General features: G+C 40.4%; 1 protein-coding gene across 4 annotated transcripts in view; it reads left to right on the forward strand.

The window, feature by feature from the left end:
* LOC127570472 (RNA-binding protein 33-like) overlaps window positions 1–24,180 on the forward strand; it is a 126,163-nt gene that overhangs the window by 94,657 nt on the left and 7,326 nt on the right. For 3 of the 4 annotated variants that reach the window (XM_052016084.1, XM_052016082.1, XM_052016083.1), the window contains exons 16-17: window positions 8,389–8,589; window positions 13,000–13,188. In XM_052016084.1, the coding sequence (XP_051872044.1) occupies window positions 8,389–8,589; window positions 13,000–13,188 (390 nt within the window). The remainder of the gene's footprint in view (window positions 1–8,388; window positions 8,590–12,999; window positions 13,189–24,180) is intronic. The other variant, XM_052016086.1, reaches the window with a different exon arrangement.

Consider the following 24,180-nt stretch of genomic DNA (forward strand, 5'->3'; position numbering starts at 1 on the left):
AACAATACTTTGCTTTTCTATTTTCTTTCCTCCTAAAGTGGATGCCCACACATTTTTCCACATTATATTCCATCTGCCCTCTATACTTAACCCGTCATTGAACCCTGAAGCCTCTTCATACATCCTCATAATTTGCACCGCCACCCAGCTTTGTATTATCCAAAACCTTGCTGCCTGGGCCTTGTATTTGTTGCTTATTGCCCCTTCCTGGCTGCGATCTATGTTTGCTCTCGATCCATTTCTGCAGTGTCCTCCATTCCTTAACCTCAACTCTTCTGTGCTTAATCTCCATTTTCTTTGTTGATAGCTCAGCCTTGAATTACTTATGTAATAATGTCTTGAATTCCCTTTCTAAGTATAAGTGCCTCACAACACCAGAAACTCAAGTTCAGTGCTGACTTTGGGTTCTGTCTGTATGGAGTTTGCATGTTCTCCCAGATAGATTGATCACTTATCATTGCCCCTAGTGTAGGTGTGTGGTAGAATCTGGGGGGAGTTTATTAGAATCTGAGATTAATGTAGGATAAGTATAAGTGTGTAGTTGATTGCCACAGTGGGTCTGTTTCCATTCTGCATCTCTGACTCTAACTCATTCAATCCCTCTGTTTCGTTCTACTTCTTTAAAATTCTCTATATATACTACCTTTGACTATATTTTTGACCACCTTTGCAACGGGATATGTCTTTGCCATCCACACTTGTGATGCTCTGGGGCACTTTTGCATTTCAGAGGTGCTACATAAAAGCCATTAATGTTTAAGATTAAAGACAGAAAATGCTTAGCAGGCCATGCGGCATTCATGTAAGGAGAAACAATGCTTCATGAAGAGGAGGGACAAAAAAAATAAAGATGTAATTGTGTGTGGGTTGAGGTGTGTGCAATAGCTTTGGCAGGTTGCTGCTTGAGATATACAAATCAGAAATTTTCAATGGATGGGATGTGTACTCGGCAGTTTTGGGTGGGTTGAGGTAATTAGGTGCTTGGCCAGGGGCATTTTTGATGAAAATAGCACTGGAGAAAAAAATGGAGGAAAGGCCATCAATCTGAAATATTAACTGCGCTGAACCCAGCACAAATGCCGACTGATCAGAGCATTTCTGGCATTTACTGATTTTATTTTAGATTGGGTATCTATAATATTTTGCTTTTCCGTTCTGCAAGAAATAGGCCTTTTCTCTTTCATGCTCTCATTTCCACCACCCACCTCAGTTACTCACATCTTTTGTTAATGTCTTGGATATCATGGTCTCTCATTTATTTTAAGATACTTTTACCCACATAATAATCTCCACTTAACCACTTTGCTGATCACTCTTTTTTTGTGTTTATTTTCCTTTTTAAATGCTCTTGTATAACTTGATGAAGGGATTACATATGAGGCATTGCAGGTGGGAGCCTAAGGAGATTGGACAGGGAATTCTAGCAGAGTGTAAAATTAGTCTTGTGTCCAGCCATGTCAGTTTCTGGAAAGTCATGCTCCCATTAGCTTGTTTGTTCTCTTCACACTTGCTTACTGAGTGATTCCAGTACAGTAAAAGTTTTACTCCCTGGCTTCCTTCCAACGAACTGCAAAACACTACTAAATGGCATTTTTCACCTTAATCCAAGACAAAATCATCTTTCACTATCCAGGAAAATTTCTGTTTCTATCTGGCATGCATTCTCTTCCACTTCTATCCAGCATGCATTTCCTTGTGCTTTTATCTGGGTTGCATCACCCGTTGGGCATAATGGCTACACTTGGAGGATGTGAGAAAACACAAGCCTGTCATGCTTACAAGCACTCAGGAGTTGAAGATAATAAAATGATTGGGGAAGAGTAAAAATAACAACTGGAATAAGACATTTGATGTGGCCTGGTTGAAAGTCTAAGATATAAAAGCTCAAAAGGTTCAGTTACTGAATTTCATGGCTTCATTGGAGACGAACAAAGCTTTTGACATTTGCCATTATCTTCAAAAGCCAAATCTGTCCCAGTTAGACTAGTTGGAATTTTCGACGTCTGGACCCTGTTAGACTAGTTGGAATTTTCAACGTCTGGACCCATGCTCATTGAAAAGGCTAAAGACTTTTCTGAGAAGACAGAAATTACGAAACTTCATTTTTGGATGGTTAATGAAGGAGGAAAAATAAGCTGAAAAATATAATGAGTTTTTAGACGGTGGTAGGTGAACATGGTCTTTTCTCCCACCTTCCCCAAACAAATCCACAGTGCCAATGAGACTGAGTGGTTTTGTCGTCATCCTGAATCAACGTTAGTGGGTGCAAAGGAGAAAACTGCATCTAGTTTTAGGCAAAGGAATCTTATTGCTGTCCATGCTTGTGCCAGCATAATAGGCATGCACAAGGTTAAGTTATTGGTTGCTGGACAACAAGTTGAGCGGTTTCAAGGGCATCACACGTATACCAGTGGAACATAAAGACCGATATAATGCCAGGGTGACAGAGAAATCTAGAATTGGACCTATCATTTTTTTTTGCCAGGAATAAAGCAACCTTTGAGGAAAACAGGAAAAACAAGATGGTAAGGAGTTTATTCTCAATCCCCTCTTTCAGAGCTTGTTAGTGTCTGAGAACATTTTCAAGGCTTTCCTCCCTGCCGCTGTGACATCCCCTATACAGCTGATGGATCAAGAAATTCTGCAAAAAGAAAATAAAACTGCTGTACAGGAAGGATTTAATGCACAAGCCAGTGAACTATAACGGTAGCATTTAAGGATTTCAATCCGAGTTCACCATCAAAGATGCAATTTATAATTTGGAATGTGTCCGGGGTTCTGTGAAGAGTTGAACTTTGAGGAGAGCCAGGAGGAATCTCTTTCGGTATATGTTTGCGGGTTATTCCTCTGATGAAAAAAAGAGTTTAAAGATCCTGAACATCTTCAAAACTGTTGAATCCTCAACCCACCACTGAATTTGGAGAACAAGAAATTGAAGAAGGGGCTAATTTGGATGCTAATGTTGAAGTCAACATTAACTGATCAAATCATATAAAATGTTGTTAATCCCGAGCAAGCCATTGCATCAGATGAAGAGTCTAAGGAAGGCAACAGCCAATCTGATCAGCCAAAAATCTCCTGTGCTGGGGGGAAAAAAATCTGGAAGCTTTCTTAAAATTCTGTGAGAAGAATTTCATTGCATGCTTGAAGAAAAGGCACCTTAAATTTGCTGCAGGTGGTTTTGGCAGCATTTATGAAACCACCTTCAAGCTCTGCATCTTCAACACTGTCGGCAATTGTTCTTGTAGATTCCTAAAGTAAAAGAGCATTAGTGCAGTGTACAAACATCAAATTACAGTAAACAGTGCAGTAGTGAAGTGAAAAATTTAAAGGTACAATATAATTTTAAGTACTGTATACAATATAGTGGATTAGGACTACTGCACTGGATACCTCATTGCTTCACTATGATAAGTGAATTTGAACACTGACTGAATTTGAATACTTACTGAATTTGATCATTTCCTATATTCTGTGATCTTTAATATTATTGATTATATGAAAACATAACTAACTCTGGACCAGCTGGCATATTTGACTTACTGGCTCACTCCTTGTCTCTGAATGCCGAATAGTAAAGCATTTACTGTACTTTGTTTTTTACCATTTGCTCATAAATTTATCTGAATTGCAGTTTTTTTAAAATTACAACCAGCCAAGGAAGAAAATGAAGAAGAGCATTTAGACTTAAGTGTAAGGTCTGCAATTAAGAGGTTTGCAGTTGCTGTAAGGATTGGTTGACAGTGAAGAAAGAACTGTTCAAAAGAAAGAAATCAGGGGGCTGGTCAGATGGGCATCAAAGTACCAAATGGAATTTAACCTGGAAGTGTGAATTAATGCCTTTGGGGAGCAGAAGTATGTCAAGGGAGTACACAGTAAATGCTAAGCAACCAAAAATTGTTGAGGACCAAAGAACAACAGATACAATAGCAGATGGAGGCCATTCATCCCTTTGATTCTGTTCTGCAATTCATCAAGATCATGGCTGATCTTCTACTTCAAGGCATTTCCCATAATCACCATAACCCTTGGTTCCTATAGCATCCAGAAAACACAAAGGTGGATGAGGCGTTTCATGTGGGATATTTGCCTAGATTTTAGGCATTGCTAGGATTAGAGGGGAGCTGAGGAAAAACAAAATCACCCAGTAGGTAGTAGGACTCTGTGTAGGTGCTGGAGGCTGAAGCACTTAGATTTCAGTAATACCTGGGTGAGCACTCAGTGTGTTGCAACCTATGAGGCTGTGGACTGGGAGCAGGAAAGTACGATGAGTCGTTTTTAGCTGTTGTGTTTGGATGGGATGCAGACTCACTTGTGCTATAAACATCAATGATTCTATGAATGTTGAAAGCATACATTTTTTTTTAAAGAGATGTTAAATGATTACCTTGCTGATAAATGAGCAGAAATCTAGCTTTTGGGATCTCTTGTGGACTTCCTGAGTTTTCATACTAGAAACTATTTATTGAAGTATCAGATCATAAAATGTACATGCTTTGGCTTTAGGCAAGTTGAAATTATACAAAATGAACCATGGCTTCTGAAATATGCATGTAATATTACTGTTCATTGGAGCTATTGCATAAGCAGGTCATTTTTTTTTAACAAATATCTATTTAAATGACCATAGATGGCTATTTTTAAAAACCTAGAAACAATTCTTGTATCTTTCAGGTTGCATGCAAATAAGAAGTTCTTGTTTATGATGCTGGTCAGTTTTCTGTTTAAAGTCTCGGGAATCATTCTGAAGCTAATGTCAGAGCTCTGCACCATTAGCTCCAAAGCCTTGGCACTGGTTTCCTGTTCCTCCTGGGTTATTTTCTCAGGGCGAGCCCATCTGCCAGCAATCACAACATTCTATTTGACCCTGTGATCCCCTGTCCTCTTCATTACAAAGATGGCCTACACAATTGCTCTCTGTAGCATTACCCTTTTCCACCTTAATAGGTTACCTGCAACCAAAATTCTTGTTCTTGTGTTAGTCGTCATCAGATAAGTTGTGGTAGCTCCAGTGTGATCCCGGCTGGTTCTCTTTTAACTTGAGCTCATCTAAAACTCCTGTCTCTGTCCACAGTGCAGAAGACGTTCATTAGGATATTTGGATTAGAGATTATTGCCTATAAAGAGGGGTTGGACAAATTCCTCCCATGTGCTTATCACACCTATGTATGCTTAACCTACTTGATTCGCTTAGTTTTCCTGCAAAATTTCATTGAAGCTCTCCCCCATCTATACACCTACTGTGTGTCCCATTCCTCTGCCAAATTAGTTGAAACCCACCCAACCAGCACCAGCAAACCTCCCCATAAGGTTCAAAATGGGGGTGGGGGGGGAGGGGGGTGGAAGCAGATACAGAAATGCTAGAAATCAATTATGATGAAAGACCTTCAACCTGACTGGTTGAATTTCTCCAGTGTTCTGTTTTTGCTTCCCACATGGATGTTGGGCCCATTTCAGTTCAGGTGCACCCCATCCAGTTTACAGGTCCCACCTTCCCCAGAAACTGTCCCAGTGATCCAGATATCTAAAGTTCTCCCTCCTACACCATCTCTTCAGCCATGCTTTCTTCCACCCTACCTACTCATTAGCACAAGACACTGGCAGTAATCCATAGAGTACAGCATATAGGTCCTGCTCTATGATCTGCTGCCTAGTTCCCTGTATTCATGGATTCATAGAGTTGTACAGCATGGAAACAGAACCAATTCCTCCATACTGACAAAGATACTCATCTACACTAATTTCGTTTGCCTGCATTTGGCCCACCACGCTCTAATCCTTTCCTATTCATGTACCTGTGAAATGTCTTTCAAATATTGTAATTGTACTTGCCTCTATTACCTCTTCTGGCACTTTATTCCATATACCCACCACCCTCCTTGTGAAAAAAGGTGCCCCTCCGATCCCCTTTAAATCTTTCCCCTCTCACAAATCTATGCCCTCTAGTTTTAGACTCCCCTACTCTGGGGGAAAAAGACAGTGACCATCTACCTTTTTTATGCCCCTCATGGTTTTATAAACCTCTATAAGGACTCTACAGCCATCTTCGCTCCAGGGAAAACAGTCCCAACCTATCCAGACTTTCCTTATAACTCAAGCTCTCCAGTCCTGGCAACATCTTTGTGAATGTTTTTTGCACCCTCTCAAGCTTAATCACATCCTTCCTATAGCATGGCGACCAGAACTGCACACAATACTCCATGTGCAGTCTCACCAACATCTTGTACAGCTGTAACATGACATCCCAATTCTTGTGCTCAGTGCTACGACTGAAGAAGGCAAGTGTACCATATGTCTTTTGCAGCATCCTGTCTAACTGCACTGCTTTCAGGGAACTATGTACTTGCACACCTTGGTGTCTCTGTTCTACAACACTCCCCCAGGGCCCTGCTATTCATTGAGTATGTCCTACCCTGATTTAACTAGATAACAAATCTATCTTGGAAATGCTGCTGAGGGATTAATATTGCCCAGAACATCAAGGATAACTCCTCTGCTCTTTGAAATAGTGCCACCCAAGAAACGAGATGGGGCTTTGGTTAAACATCTCATCTGGGGGAAAAAAGCACTCCCTCAAGACCAACTTGGTGCGTCAGCTTAGACATTTGTCCTGCAGCTTAATCACATTCCTTCCTATAGCGTGGCAACCACAACTGTACACAATACTCCAAGTGTGGCCTAACCAAAGATTTGAACGCATGTAACATGATGTCCCAACTCCTATACTCAATGCCTCGGCTGATGAAGGCAAGCATACCATACACCTACTTCCCCACTCTGTCTGCCTGTGCTGCCACTTTGAGGAAACTATGGACTTGTACCCCAGAGCCTCGCTGTTCAATAACACTCCGCAGGGCGCTGTCATTCACTGTCTCTGTCCTGGCCTGGTTTAACTTCCCAAAATGCATCATTTTGTACTTATCTGAGTTAAATTCCATCAGCCGTTCCTTTGCCCACTTTCCCAGTTGATCAAGATACTGCATCTTAGCCTTATTAATTGTCCACTATACCACCAGTTTTGGTGTTCATCCTTTTTCCCTTTGTGATCAGTCACAATGGAACATGATCCCTGGTTGTTTACCCTCCCACTTTAAATTGCTCTTTACCCATTCTGTGATATCCTTGGCACTGGCACCAGGGAGGCAACATGCCAAACTGTCCTTGCATCTATGGCTGTGGAAGTATGGGCCTCTAACCCCGTCATTATCAAGTTGCCTACTGCTGTTTGCCCCTTGGATTCTTGCTCTCCCTCCCCACCTCTTGTGCCGTGATCTGGGCTCTCTCTGGTCTCCCCAGAAATAAATTCATGCCCATTATTTCCCAACACAGAAAAATTATTTTGGAGTGAGATGCACGGAGGTTTCACTGACTGCCCTCTTGGTTGTCACTCATTCCTTCTCTGACCATCTTTGACAGCATCCTACCCACATAACTCTCTGCCTCACAGATGCACACAGTGCCCCCAGCCATAGCTCAAATTGGTAAAAACCGAGGCACATCCTCCACGTGTGGTATTCCAGACCCCAGAGAGGAGCTCAGAATTCCCGCATTGCAAGCTATGTAATACATGGGACTGAACTCTACTGCCATACATTTAACTTAGAAAAAGACCGTTTAAAATGTAATTCATTCTCTGTTCCTACAATGTATTTGATTTGTAACAAAAGGGAGATAATCACCAACCATCCACAAATGCAGCAATATCACATTGTTCCATTAAAAGGGCATTGTTGAGAAGATCCCACAAACCTTTCTGACTAACAGCCCCTTGCTCGCCAAAATCCACATTCTGAGTCTGCTGCACTTGCTGTAGGGGGAGAAAAAAACGTGCTGTTTTTTTTCTCTGCTTCCTTTTCTATACACCCAAACAACACTGGTCCAGTCAACTGAAATTAATTGATCTCAACTGGGCCCAACTAGCATCATGATAATAGACTATTATTTATAGTGCACTAGTCAACAGCTACACAGCTTATTTAACCTATCTGTCAAAAATGGTTTGAAGTCGGGCAGCATTGAATTTTGGCACCCTTGATGAAATTCAGCAGTGTCAATGATATCAAAAATTCCTAAGTGATTCATCTCCATGTTTTAGAATTGTGACTGTGGGTGTTCAACTGCTGTTCTTGTGGATATTAAATTAATTATCTAACTGGTGGATGGTTAGATCCTTTTTTGAAAGCTATGGGAACACTTTCGTCCTTTAGTCCTGCAAAGTGGATTTAAATAGCAGTTGTTTTATTAGTGTAGTGAATTTATCACCTCAGTGTGATGTATAGTTTATTTCTTCAGATTTTGCAAGGTCATACGACATTTAGCACATGGTGAGTGGTAAAAGGTTTTGTGTTGAGTGAAGACACTGAGCAGCATGATGCTGTGTTCTTGCAGCAGGGGAGCGAGAACACTGGCTTCTCTCATCTTGAGGTCCAGCCTCAGCGGCAGCACCAGCAACAACTCCAGAAACAACAGACCGTTCGGAAGGTCACATTGACAAAAGGAGCACAACAGCAACGACCACAGCAACAGCGGCAGCAATCTGTACCACAGTTGCTAGGAATGACAAAGAATTTAGCCAGTCAGCAGAACAGGGTAAGCATGTGTACTTTTCAAATATTGGAAATGCCTTGTGTTGCGCTGATAGAAGAGGTTCAAAGTGTTATGGATGCCCTCAGCTGCAAAGGAAGTAACAGGTTAATTATTTAAATCATTGCGATGCTTTTGAATACATGTTGGCAGGAGATAAATTTGATGTCATGTTTAAAGAGAAAGAAGTGTCTGGAATGGATGAATTTCCCCTCACCTGGGATGTTGTTCCATTTTATACAGAAATGTAAACAGATTTTGTAAATCTTACTAATTTTGTACCTGTGTGACAATGGCATGCTGTAGAGTTTCATTACTACCAGGTGCTATAGCAATGCTATCATTTGGAAGCTGTGTCATAATGGACAATGGAGCCTCTAACCTCATGCCATTTTTGGAGCTGCTCAGTTGTTGAAGTGCTCGTTCTTTCAATTTGGAGGCTAATAGTGGGTTGAGGGGGAAGAAATGACTAAGAAAATTGGGGTAACTTTCAACTATGCACTCTTCACTCTTCATCTGAATGGCTTGTCTAATTTTCATTTCATTGAAATTGGGTTGTGCAACAGGTGAGTATTCCAGAAGGTGGCATTGAAAATGATCCCTGTTGAAATTCATTAACTTGACTGGTCAGTACTGCAGTGTTAAACACACCAACTAGCATGTTCATGCCAAAGTCCAAAAAACAATGAAATTTAAAAATCAAACTAATTTATTTTACTGAGGTTGGTTGAGGGTTGAATGTTGGCTAGGATTGCTGGGGGTATTCTTCTGTTTATCCATTGGTGCCATGGGATCTTGCCATTACAGCAGCAATAGCATTTAAGTTGCTTGCAAAGCTCCCTGCATGGACCTGTCGTTGTGAAGAGCTTTAAATAATAGTAAGTTCTTCTTTTGATGTGGGCTAGTTAAAAACGTCTTGAGGGGAAAAAGGGATTAATAGTTATTGTGCACGATTTCTAACATTTCAACAGCTTTCGTGGTCATTTTATCTGATGCTAACTTGCAAATTAACAGGTTGATTAAAAATATAATTCACAACTTGTGGATTTGGTGGAATTTGAACTTGACCATTGGGTTGCTTGTCTAATCCTATAACCACATTGCTACTGTATTTGCTAACATAGAGATTTACTTCTGGTATCTATCAAGTTGAGTAATATTATGGCTGTAAGTCAAAATATCATATCAGGAACTTTCAGTCAGAAGTAAAACCCAGAAGACATTATGTTAATTGTCAGATGGCAAGACACTTGCACTGATTCTGTCATTAACTGAAATTTCTGCCCAGTTGAGTAAACTTTTAAATTAAATATGTCTTCAGTTACATTTATTCCAAATGACACTTGTCACCCTTTAGCATTGTTATAGGCTTCAAGGCTCCAAATCTCTCTCTTGTCTGGTGGAGTCAGTGATGTATGTCTCACCATTTCTCCTGATGTTCAGCTATAATCAATTCCACATCTAGATAACCTTCAATATTGATTGTTGTTCTCGTGCAGAGCTTTTTTTTAAGCATACCAAACTTCAGCTTGCAGCCAAGAAAGTCTTGATGTGTTTGCTTAGTTGACATCTGAACTTGCCAATTTAATTGTCTTTTCTCCTAGAAATTTGAGGCTAAGCTCTGAATGATCACCATATCCTGACTTTTCAGGACTTTTATTGAAGGGTTGAGGGAGGTCCATGTTTTCATTAGATTTGGATCCAGTGGACCTTTTGCTGGTCATGTGCAATGTGCCATTAATTGCCCTGTAATTGATTTTTGTTCTTTTGGGCATGAGTAAAGTTGCAATCTGTTCCATCTCAGATTGCCTGAGATGGTCTTCCGGGCTTTCTTTGTAGACGATTGCTGACTTTAAATTGATGATACATCAATAATATTTTCTGGTAGGAAAATCCAGGACTTTAATCTAGTGAGTATGAGGTACATGGTTAGGTTGATGTAAGACTTCGGAGAGCATTGTGAGGTGATGGTTTTTCCAAGATCTTTCTACACTTGTTCCATTAATCCAGCTGATCATTAAAAAGGTAATTTTCACCCTCAAATGTAAGGAATTCTCTTGGGCCTTGTGGGCTCTGTTCCCTTTGAAAATATGTTAGCTATCCATCCATTTGTAAACACAAGCTACAAAATTCATTCTGCAAAGAACAATCAATCTGACTTTTTTGGGGGGCCGTGATCCAAGTATTTCATTATGATGTCAATGCTACCTGAGGGCTAGGTTTCCCACAAAGGGTGGTATATGGAACAAGCTGCCAGAGGAAGTGGTAGACGTGGGTACAATTGCGATGTTTAAAAGACATTTGGACAGGTTCATGGCTAGGAAAGATTTGAGGGATATGGGCCAATCACAGGTAAATGAGGCTAGCTCAGGAAAGCACCTTGGATCGCATAGACGAGTTGGGCCGAAGGATCTGCTTCTGTGGTATACAACTCTCTGACTATAACTCAACAAGTCAGCCTTGCAGGGGTGTCCTCATAACCTTCAGGACCCACGTCAGTCAATAGAGTACCTCAATTATCCAACATTCCAATTTCTTTTATCCCCATCCCTGGATATACCTAGTTCCAGTGATAGGAGAGATCAAGCAAGGGCACAATGGATCCATGAAGCTTTTAAAATATTAAGATGATTTGTTAGAAACTCAAGAAAAATATGAAAAGTAAACAAAATTATACTTGGAGCACACTAGCCACCCAAACTGAAGGGCTACAAGCAGTCTCCAGCAATCCTGGTACCCATCAAACATTTGGGAAATTTCTTCAATGAGAGAGCAGTGAATCTTTGGAATTTTTACACTGGAAGATCAGTCACTGATTTCTGTTCAGAATGATATCAGTAGATTTCAGCAACAAATAATCTGCTGGAGGAGGTAAGCGGGTTAAACAGCATCTGTGGGAGGAAAGGAATTGTTGATGTTTCGGGTCGAAACCCTGCATCTGAGTCCTGATTCAGGGTTTTGACCCAAGACATCGACAAATCCTTTCCTCCCACAGATGCTGCTTGATTTGTGAATTCTGTAAGGATGAATTTCCATTACCTGAATGGCCATAACGCAGGGGTTGTAGTTGTAGGTAGGTGGTTAATTGCTTGATGGTCTCCACTGACTGAAAGGCCTGTTTCCATGTTGTTTGACTTTATTACTCCATGGGCTATTCCATCTGACTGTACTATTGCAGCGCCATCTCTAGTGCATTAGTCCTGTCATATATGTAGGACCCAACCAGGGATTATGATGGTGGAGTCTAGGGCATGGGCTGAAAAATACTTTGTGTGTATGACTTTGCTATTGCCTGGCTCATCTAGTTCAGCTCTCTTAGGTAGAAGTCTTCTGATAAGACCATAAACCATAAGACATAGGAGCAGAGTTAGGCCATTCAGCTCTTTGAGTCTGCTCCGCCATTCGACCATGGCTGATTTATTTTTTCCCTCTCAATCCCATTCTCCTACCTTCTCTTCGTAACCTTTGATGTCCCTACTAATCAAGAACCTATCAACTTCCACAGCCGTCTGTGGCAATGAATTCCACAGATTCACCACCCTCTGGCTAAAGAAATTCCTCCTCATCTCTGTTCTAAAGGGATGTCCTTCTATTCTGAGGCTGTGCCCTCTGGTCCTAGACTCTCCCACTACTGGAAACGTCCTTTCTGTCCACTCTATCCAGGCCTTTCAATATTCGGTAGGTTTCAATGAGATCCGACCTCATCCTTATAAACTCCAGTGAGTACAGGCCCAGAGCCATCAAATGCTCTTCATACGTTAACCCTTTCCTTCTCGGGAGCATTCTTGAAACCTCCTCTGGACCCTCTCCAATGCCAGCACATCCTTCCTTGGATTTGGGGCCCAAAACTGCTCACGGTACTCCAAATGTGGTCTGACCAATGCCTTATAAAGCCTAAGCATTACATCTGTGCTTTTATATTCTAGTGATAATAGGAGGACTCTGCAGCGTTGACTGTGCTGGCTGTGGGTTTGTTGACACCAAGACTGGTGTCTAGATCTATAAAGAAAGGACAGTTAATCTGTATTTATTCTCGTGCTTTGAAGTAGCAGTTTGCTACAACTGGATAGCTTGCTGGGTGATTTCAGGGGCAGTTTAAAGTCAACAACATGCTGTGGGTCTGGAGACATATATAACCAGATAGGATAAGGATGGCACATCGATGCGCATATAAATTAGATCTTTGCTGTTATAATATTGCTTGAAGTTGAAAGTAATGAATTTGATGCAAGATTTTAGGGCTCATATTTACTAGGTAAATGTAAAGCACAATAGCTTTAAAGATATAACCTTGTCTTAAACTGTAGGGTCACACGATGTTGTTGTAAAGCCATTATATGACCCATGGAAAGTTTTGAGCCACAAGCTGACACCCCAAGGACAAAATAAATTGGCTGAGTGTTGTGTTCTCTACAGGTCATTATGCAGGGGCGCGGCATAGCATTACCAGGCCAGATGGGCCGAGGACGCATGATGCAACATAAACAGAATTTGCGAGTGGTGGAATGCAGACCTCAACCATGTGTGGTGTCAGTTGAAGGGCTTTCTTCTTCAACCACTGATATCCAGTTGAAAAACCTGCTGATGTCAGTTGGACCTATTCAGGTAAGTGACCTCTTGCATGCATTTTTTAGCACACAAATTATTGTAAGGCTTTAAAAACCTGTTTTAATTCATTTTAATCTATGAACTTAATACTTCTATAAAGTTTATCAGATTTTTATTGTTGGTAAGTATTACCACGTTGGATTAAATAGTATTAAGAATATGATAATATACGGTGACTATAAATTGCAGCTTCTGGTATATTTCATGATATGCAGGACATATATTAGCATGCAGCTTTTTACATGGATTGCACTTTTTCTAATGCACAGATGGCAGCAGCTTGTCTTTAGCTTGTCACCCTCATTGACAGAAGTGTCTGGATTTGGATGTGGATTGCTGTGCATCGCCCAAATTCCGCTCAATAATTTACCTGAGTTTTAACATCTCCTTCCATCTCATTTTTCTTGCAACACTTTGCCCTTGACCACTTTTTCATCTTAAGAGGTATCTTGGGTAGTTCTTTAATGCTGTGTTTAGAAAATACATAGTTATTTTCTGCAAAGGTAAACCTTTAAATTTGTACATGCAATAAAATTGTTACACATTGATGGAATATATTGCCATCCATTAACTATGTAGCAAAGTCAGTTAAGTGCATTAACTTTGCACTAATGCCTAACAGCTGGAGTTAAGGACAGACCTAACTCAGAAGTGGTAAAACCAGACACCCCTCTCATCTATAATTTGATATTGCTCTACTTTATATCTTTATTTTATTGGGTTTTTACTGATCATCTTTGATTTCAGTTAAGCTGTCACTCAAAAGTTCTATCTCTTCCACAATTTTAGTAGTATTATTTTATTCATATTTTCCCCTCTGACTTTGTCAACTTGCAGCATTTTCTACATTACTGCAAGTTGTTTTTCCTCGAATCAGTAAATATTTTTAAAATTATTTTGAAAATATTATTACAGAAGAGCTATATAAATGGAAAATGCTGCAGATGCTGGAAATCTGAAATAAGTCTTTGGCAGGTGCGGTGATATCTTTGGAGATACCCATCATTTGACTCTCTTGTTGAATGAATTAAAGCCAAAGACAGTTGTTGAAAAAGGTGAGGCCGTGAGAACAAATTGCTATAAATGTCAAATAAATGCAAAATATAAACAGAAAATGCCAAAAACACTCAGCAGGTCAGGCAGCATCTGTGAAAAGAGAATCAGTTAAGAGATGAAGAGTCCCAGCCCTGAAACATTAACTGTTTCTCTTTATCTGCTTTTCAAATTTGCAGCATCTGCAATTCTTTGTATTTTCAAATAAATATTAGTATTCAGTGAATAATTAAAAATTTCAGTATTATTGCACATTCAGATTAAGTTAAGAAACTGACTAATTCATTTTAAAGCAATTGGCAACCATCTCTGAGAGAAAAAGAATGTAAGACTGGTCAAATACATTAGTACCACTGGCTGGGTTTGAATAACTCCTGTTATCTCTGCCATTGTGGATCAAGTCCTCTAAGTAAAACTGGAGTGAACAAATTAAATGGATTCTCCAGGGCTTAATTTCCACCCATTTCTGCCAACCATTCAGATGAATTCATGGTAAGCTGAAAAGGTAGAAATTTCAGTTAGTAATTTCTTTCTGCAAGATTTTATTTGAACCCTATTTTCACCTAATGATAAAATCTGGGATCTATTTAGGTATACTTTTTTTTAAAAAGAAGCCAATTGCTGAATCTGTTGTGTTCCAGACTCAGAACTTTGGATAGATGAACAATTTTATTGCTGCTAGTATTTTAAGTTGCATATTGAAGAAGCACTGACAGTGATAACTGTTTTTAAAAAATGTCTCATGAACCTGGTTCTGGTGGTGCATAAAAGGCTCGAAGCAAAGGGAGCCAATCAGAAACCTAAGTACTTTTGGGCTATGCATGTTTTGCAATTTTGACTTAAGTGGCTGTGGTCAATTGTATTTTAAGTGGTGTTTTAGAGTAAAACTGTGACTGGATCGAATTACAAAGGCAGGAGAAGGACTGTGTGCTTTTCATACTTGAATTCTCAATGGAATCTCAATTCTCAATTCCCCAAGGAATACAGACCCAAGTTATCTGGCCTCTCTTGATAAGACAACCCTCTCATCCCAGGAGTTAGCCTGGTGAATCTCCTTTGGACTGCCTCCAATGCTACCGTGTCCTTTTTTAAGTATATAGTATTCCAGGTGTGGCCTCACTAACCCCCTGTAGAAATGTAAAAAAAAACCTCCCTATTCTTGAATTCCAATCTCTTGGCAAACTGCATTTTGGCCTTAATTGCATTCTTAACTACTTGTTGGACCTGCCTGCTAACTTTTTGAGATTCATCCACCAGAACACCAAGATTCCACTGAACTTTACTTGCTTGTAGTCTCTCTTCATCTACCTCTTCCTCTAGATAATCTGCCTTTTGATTACTCTTACCAAAGTACATGACCTCCCACATTATATTCCATTTGCTAGTCTTTTGCCCCCCCAATCATTTAATCTGTTTATATCCCATTGCAGAACCACAATGTAAGAACATTAAGAAGGGAAGAGAAACACAGGTGCATGCCCACTGAACTGCAAAGGGACCAGGATAAGTTGAACAAGTTAAGGCATGTGGGTATTTTATTAACCAGGGCAAAGGAAATAAAAACAAGGAGGTTATGACTGAATTGAACAAAAACTTGTTAGGCATATCTTGAGTACTGGATGCAATTATAGTTATCAAAATCTAGAGGCTACAGAGTAAGATTTCAAGGATGTTGCCAATACTGGAGAACTTTACCCATGCAAAAAAATTGGCAAGACTGGAATTATCTGGTCTCCGTGGCAAAGCTACAGAACGCAGGAGCAGACAAGTTGGGCTAAAACTGCACAAGATGTTAAATAGCCCACATTTAGACCACTGTACAATTCTGGTAGCACCAGAGAAAATGCAGTAGAGATTTACAAGGATGTTGACAGCTTGTAGAATTATAGTTGCAAGGAGAGATTGTCTAGACTTGCAGGCCAATGTGTCTAACATCAGTAGTAGGGAAACTATTAGAAAAAATATTCTGAGGGACAGGATTAATGTGTACCTGGGCAGGTAGGTATTAGCATGGCTCTAAGGAGAGATCCTGTCTTATTTTGAATTTTTCAAAGAAGGTTGTTAAGTTTCTTTGGCAACAGAATGATGTTGATGAGTCGATAAGATGGGCAGAGAATGGCAGGTAGAATTTACTCTTGAACAATCTGTAATGGTGCATTTTGGAATGTTATCATTAAAAGGGAGGAGGTATTAGATGCCTTACTGGGCTGGTCCTGGTGATGTATCTCAAATTGCTATGGAAGGCAAGGGAAGGGTTTGCTGGGGCCCTAAGAGAGATTTTTGAACCTTTGCTAGCCATAGACGAGGACCCAGATGAGGGGAGGGCAGTAAATGCAGATTTTTATTCAAGAAAAGCAGTAGGGATAAGCAGGTAATTGAAGGCAGATGAATCTAATGTCAGTGGTAGGGAAGTTGCTGGAAAATAATCTGAGTGACAGGATTAATATACACTGGGGAAAGCAGGGATTAATCAAAGATAGTTGGCATGGCTCTGTTATAGGAGAATCAGATTATTTTCAGAAGTTTATAGGCCAAGTTCGTATAGCCGGTCCTATCTGTTTTCAGCAGTCCAAAGTTAATTCCACTGCTTGTGTACTCCCCATAGTTTAGCATCTTCAAATGTTTGTCCTCTCTTGCCTTTGCAATGCCTTAACTATTTTTAGAGGCAAGACATTTCATTCTCACACCAGTTTCTCCAGGTGGGAATTCTTTCTTCTCTGTGACTGTTTTTAAACAATTGACATCTCATTACTCTTCTCCATCTAGAAATGTACTATTTCTATTAATCCTAACAAAATCCTTCATAATTCTCACACCTATGTTACATTGCTACAATGAAAATATCTGTAATGAAGAAAAATAGACTTGCCTTCATGTGCAGCCAAGATATTAGGCAAATGCAGAAGCCAGCTTGCATACATTTGTGTTCCACAAGCGATGATGAGATCTGATAATCAACTCTGGTAGTGTTGATTGAGGGATAAATGTTTGTCAAGATGTCAGAAAACTCTAGCTCCTTCAGAACATGCACCAGGTCTTTTCGTCAACAAATTTACGCCCTGCAGTTGCTTGGGAATATAACTGGCCTCTCCCAGGATAACGCATCAGACCCCCTCAATTTTCATTTATCTCTCTTCCTAGCCTTCTCTGATGAGAAGGCCCTCAGTTCCTTTGGTCTCGCCTCAATGCAAGCTCTCGTTCTTAGTGAATCATTTGGTTCCATGTTGATCGTAGCTCTGCCTATGTGGAACCACTCAAAATCAGACACCCTGTCCTAACTAATCTAAATGATTTGAGTAAGTGTAAATAGTACTTATCTGCTTTTGTACTGTATTTCCCAATTTATATAATCTGGGATCCAATAATTTTTACTTGCCTATCCTAATTTTTAAGATTTGTTTTCCCAGATATCAGTTTCTTACTCGTCTACTTAAAATTTACAAAGTATGAATTTACTCCATTCATCTACCTGAAATTAACCGCAGTATGTTTCCCACATCAAAAGTCCACATCCCTCCTTGCCCATTAACACCTTTCTGAAATTGTTTACCTCTAGCTTTATGTCCTTTATATCTAATTTGTCCTTTTTTCATTTTTGTTGCCTTTCTGAATTCCAACCATTTTATTATGATGAGTTTAATGAAAGAAACTGGAGATGCTGTTGACAGTAATTTCCATTTCTTAAAAAATGAAATTTGTGTAATTGGTCTGGAAAACAGCCAATAAAATAAAAGGTAGATAAATAGGTGATTCTAAACTAGTTAATCTAACTCTTTAGTCAAAAGTTTGTTGAAATGCAAAAGGAGGCATATATACAAGGTTTAAGAAGCTGAAATCTGATAAGGCCCTTGAGGGATGTAAAGGAGGCAGGGAAGAATTTAAACAAGAAATTAGGGGGACTAAAAGGGGCCATGAAATGTCCTTGGCAAGTAGGGTTAAGGGCAATCCCAAGACATTTTATCCATTCAAGGACAAAGGGTATTAATCCGTGGAGCCAGAGGAAGTAGTTGAGGTCGTGAATGAGTATTTTGCATTGGTATTCACCAAGGATGATGAGATTAGGGATATTCTAGGGCATGTCGATATTAAGGAGGAGGAAATGTTGGGTGTCTTGAAAAACATTAAAGTGGATAAAGTGGATAAGGCCTGATGAGATCCATCCCAGGATACTGAAGGAACAAAGGAAGGAGATTGCTGGAGCCTAGTCTGAAATCTTTTTATCCTCCTTAGCCACAGGCAAGATGCCAGAGGACTGGAGAACAGCCAGTGCTGTTCCTCTTTTTAAGAAGGGCAACAGAGATAATCAAGAAAATTATAGGCAGTGAGCCTAACATCCGTGGTTGGAAAATATTCTTAGGGACAGGATTTACTTGCACTTGGAAAAGCATGGACTTATTAAGGATTGTCAGCATGGGTTTGTGTAGGGGAGGTCATGTCTCTCAAATTTAAGTTTTTTGAGGAAATGACGAAGATGATTGATGAGGGTAGGGCAGTAGATGTTGTCTATATGGAATTTAGTAAAGCAATTTGACAAGGTGTTTCATGGTAGGCTAGTCCAGATGTTTAAATCACATGGGATCCACAGTGATTTGGTAATTTGAATTTAAAATTGGCTTGGTCATAGAAGACAGTAGTGGTAGTGGGATGTTTTTCTGACTGGAGGGCTGTGACCAATGGTGTTTTGCATGGATCAAGGCTAGGACCTCTGCTTTTTGTAATATATATATAAATGATTCAGATGAAAATGTAGATGGTCTGATTAGTGAGTTTCCAGATGACATGAAAATTGGTGGTGGCGTGGACAGTGAGGAAGGTTGTCAAAAGATACAGCAAGATATAGATAAGTTGGAAATTTAGGTGGAGAAACAACAGATGGGATTTAAAGGTCATAATGAGGTAGATGGTAAGATCAAGTGTCCATAAAATTAGTGAACTTAAATTTCTGCCAGCTGTCCTGTAATTCTATTAAAAAACCAAATTGTATTTGAAAAATTTAGGTAGATGAAGGAAATGAAATATATATATTATACATTAAAAACAACTTCAATTAAAATATGCATGTCATCTTTATATTCAAATGGAAAATATGAGGAAATGCAAAGGCATGGATAAAATTCATTGGGCAGGGTAAATGATTGTTGAAAAGAGAGGGTTGGAGATGGTTCACTTTAGGAGCTGTTGCGTGGTCTGTATCACAAATAGGTTTTCTTGTACCTCTCCATTTTCTGTCTTTCAGTGCATCTTCTACCCCCTCCTCAGTCCCTCCCCCCACTCCTATTTTAAGTGTGACGCTAATTAGGTGTTAAAATGTGCAGGGACCGTATTACTTGGGTTTCTGCCAGGATTTATTCATGGGACAGATAGCACTGATATTTCTAGTTAAGCAGGATGTGTGGTGCATAACTTCATCACAGAAAGCAGATTGTTGAATCTTATAGTGAATAATTTACCTTTTAATATCTGTTTGCAACCGAGAATGCTTCTAGGTTTATGTCTCCAGTTATTTCTCAAAGAAAATTCCCCTGCTGCATTTGTACAGAATGATCACTCATAGTCAATTATGTTTTTTAATTGCAGATACTTGAAGTGAATGCTTTTGTCATAAAGCCAAAATTTAATAAGTGCTGTCAAGTAGTATTGTATTACTATAACTCTACAAAACCTGCAGGTTTTCAAATCTACAGTTGTGCTCCTCATTAACACACTGCCTTTTATATATTGTACGTTTTATTTGGCCTATAGCTGCTGCTTTCTTAAGGGGTCCTGCTCATTCTTAATTATCCTGCTTGGTGAAAGACTGATTTGTTTTAATCTGTTCATTTATGTGCGGAGGCTTGCTTATCATTGTGCAATTTCAGTGTGGCCACATTTTAAACCAAATGTGGTCGTATTTCTTACAAAAATGGACATGCCATTTTTGTGCTCTGTTGATTAATATATTCATGACTCTACTTATCGCATTGCAGATGAACAATGTGAGCTTCAAGTCCTAGGGCAGAAAACTAACTGCTGGAGGAACTCATTAGGACAGGCAGCATCTGTGGAGGCAAGGGGATAGTTGACATTTTGGGTGTGGAGCGGGGAAATGGCCAGTATAAAGAGGTGAGAGGGAAGGTTGAGGCAGGGGCTGGTAGGTGATAGGTGGAACCAGGTGAGCAGGGAGTGATGAGCAGATGGAGCCAGGTGGGGCAGGAGGAGAGGTAGAGTCAGGAGACTGTGGCTGGTGAGTGATAGGTAGAGACAGATAAGGAGAGAGAAAAAAAGGGGGCAGATGGAGCCAGGTGCAGGGAGAGGAGGTTGGAGCTGGAGACGGAGGCTGGAAGGTGATAAGTGGAGACACAAGAGGCTGCAGATGCTGGAATCTGCTAAGGGAGGAAGTGGAACAAGATAAGGGAGGGTGATAGGCAAATGGAGCATGTGGGGTTGGAAGCTTGGAGAACGAGAAGGCATAGTGCATGGATGATAGGTAGAAGAAACCAGGTGGGGGGGTGCAAATGAAACTGGTGGGTGAGGAAGCCAGCAACAGAGAGAAGGGAGCATGGAGTGTGGTTACCTAAAATTGGAAAATTCAATGTTCATACCATTGGACTGTGGACCACGCAGGCGGAGCGTGAGGTACTGTTCTTTTAATATACATTTGGCTTCACTCTGGCAGTGGAGGCCAAAGACTGACAGCTGGTGTGAGAATGGGAAGATGAGTTGAAATGGCATGCAACTGTGAAGTCAGGATGGCCTTTGTGGACAGAGCTCAGGTGTTCTGCAACACAGTTGCCCCCTAGTTTATGCTTGGTTTCACCAATGTAGAGGAGACCACATTGAGAGCTGAATGCAGTAGATGAGTTTGGAGGAGGTGTATGTGAATCTTTGCCTGACCTGGTAGGGCTGTTTGGGTCCCTAGATGGCAGTGAGCAAGGAGATCTAGGGACAAGTGCTGTACTTATGATTGCAGGAAAAAGTGCCAGGGGACAGGGAGGGGTGAGTGGGTAGGGATGATTGAATCAAGGAGTCACAGGGAGAGCGTTCCCTGGGGAACACAAGAAGAGGTGGGGAGGAGAAGTGGTGACTGGTGGTGGGATCCCGTTGCAGCTGACGTTCCACCATCAAGCAAAGATTCACATGGACCTCCTCCAACCTCATCTACTGCATTCAGTGTTCACGACGTGGCCTCCTCCACGTCGACAAGAACAAGGGTAGACCAGGCAACTGTTTTGTGGAACACCTAAGCTCCACAATGGTCATCCTGTCCTTCCCATTGCCTGCCATTTCTGCTCCCCTTCCCATTTCCTCAGTGACCCATCGGTCCTTGGCCTTTGCCACCGCCAGAGCGAGGCCAAGTGCAAATTAGAAGAAAAGCGCCTCGTGTTCCACCTAGGTAGTCTGCAACTCAGTGGTATGAATATTGAATTTTCCAATACTAACCCACGCTTCCGGTGCTACTTTCATTCCCTTCACCTACCTGGTTTCTTCTGTCTATCTCCCACCCACACTACACCTGGTTCTCCTATCTCCTATTCTAACGTACTACATCTGCCCATCATCTCTCCCTTATCTGGTTCCACTTATCAGTTTCCTTCCTTATCAGATTCCAGCATCTGCAGCTTCTTGTGTCTCCTATTATTGCTTTAAAGCCTTGGTCTTTACATTAACACTCCCCACCCCCCAAACTGGCTCCATCTGCCCATCATCTCCCTTCTCACCTGGTTCTACCTGTTGCCTGCCAGCTCCTGACCCACCCTGTCCTCTCATCTATTTATACTGGCTATTGCCTCCGCAGATGCTGCTTGACCCACTGAGTTCCTCCAGCTGTTTGCTTGTTGCCCCAGATTCCAGCATTTTGTCTCTCTTGCGCTTGGAGCATCAACTCTGAATGAGATTTAAATGAAGCATTCCTCAACTATTTCCTCTCCAGTTGGCAATGATTTTATACTGTTTAAAAACAGAAAATGTTGAAACACTCAGCAGGTCAAGCAGCATAGTTGTGGAAAGCAAAACAGAGTTAATGTTCCAGTTTGACTGTTTCATTCTGCACAGATGCTGCTTGACTTGTTGAGCTTTTCTAGCATTTTCTGTTTTTATTTCAGATTTCCAAAATCTGCATTTTTTTTAAAAGATTCCATTTTATTCCATTTATTTGTTCTCTTTTATGAAACAGCTGTTGGTTTTAATTTTGTATCTCCATATTATTCAGAGAATTCTGAAGGGTAGAATGAAGGTATTATAGACGGGTATAAGTGATATGAAAACCCACACTGAATTCAGAATACTGAAGGATTTAGAAGGAAATCTGAGCCAGAAGGTGGTTCTGTCAATGGTCTGAAATGTTAAGTTTGTTTTTCTGTTCACAAGTGCAGCCTGGCTTGGCCATTATTTTCTTTTATATTTTGGGGGGCTGGGGAAGCAGGCGTGCAAACAGGAGCAGGCAAGTGCGCTGCTTGAGCCGGAAGAAGACTGCATCGGTAAGATTATCCAAATCTGGAGTATTTGACTATGTCTTAAGATTTAATAGTTAGGGTTACAGGGAACAGTGGGGAAGACAACTCGTAGACGTGGGACTTGGTACAGGATTTTTGCAGTTGAGAGTTGTACAAGTTAGGAACTATAACGGGTTGAGATTGGGGGAGGGGGGAGCAGCAAAGAATGTGTTGGAATTGTGGTGAACATCAGTTTGCATGATTCAGACTGGTGCAGTTTCCAGAAGATCAACACCATGGTGAAGCCTGAAAACAGTGATTTTTGCTTTACCCAGATTGGTTCTAGACAGCAGGCTTGAAAGCATGCACGTTGTTATGATATAGCTGGGGGCGTTGGCCAACATACAGAAACTTGCTTTGTTTTCATGTATATCATTCTACTATGGGGAAACATGTAGACGAGGAAATGGCCATTATAGATCATTGAAGGACTTGGGAAGTGATGATGAGGGTGGATGGGAGAGTCTTAACTGCATCTCCAGTTATCTGGCCAGTTTCAATATCCAAAGGAGTAAAACCTTCTTTTGTTGGACATCTGTAAAGCTCTGGTTCTATCAGATTTCCATTGGCACTTCTCTGCAACAAAAAGCTTAAAAAAATGATCTTAGATGAGCCACTCTATGGATCTTTTTTTAGGCATATATATCACTTTTATGACTTGACTTTTGTAACAGGCATTTCAACCTTCACTGACTTCCAATGTTTCACCATGTTATTTGAGCTCGTATCCTCAACATCACATCTACTTTTTGGCTTTGCTTGCCCCTCTTTAAGACTCTCTTCAAACAGGCAGGTATCATTCACTTAACAGTGAATTTCTCGCCCCTTGCCTTTTTTGTTCCAGCTTCAGTAGCCTACCTATTCAGCCATAATTTCTGTCCTATGGGATTCTCTGTTCTTTCTGCTACACATAGCTTTTAAAAGCTCTGTTGAACAAACTTTGGATCTCTTTGTTTTTGCCTTCCCCAATAAATTTTAATATTAATTTTAATTTTAATAAATCATAATGGAATGTTGTAAACCATCTGCTGGGTACAAAACATGCTTGCAGAGTTACTGAGTCCATAAAGTAGCTATTCTTTATCCTCCAAAGATGCCTTTTCCTGATGGTGAAGCCAATTTAGATGAACTTCTAATTTAGATGGATTTCTGAGACTTTTGGTGGGGGGTACAAATTGTACACAATAATTAAAGTGATGGTTTTGTTGGTTTCAATTGTTTTTATTAATGTAAATTCCCTATTAGGGATCAAATTAGTTTTTTTTAATCGTTCAGTGTATGGCTTTATGTAGAAAAAATTTGGATGATTATTAGATGCTGAAAAGACAAAATGGCTGCAGGAGAATTTCCTTTAACAAGTGTGTGGCTGTGATCTGGAAAGGCTTGTGGAGGAATAGGTTGTATGTGAAATGTGTTTAATGCAGTTTTTAAATTTAATATCAGCCAAAACATAACCCATGGAGTT

The sequence above is a fragment of the Pristis pectinata genome, chromosome 5 (assembly GCF_009764475.1).
Source record: "Pristis pectinata isolate sPriPec2 chromosome 5, sPriPec2.1.pri, whole genome shotgun sequence".
NCBI lineage: Eukaryota > Metazoa > Chordata > Chondrichthyes > Rhinopristiformes > Pristidae > Pristis > Pristis pectinata.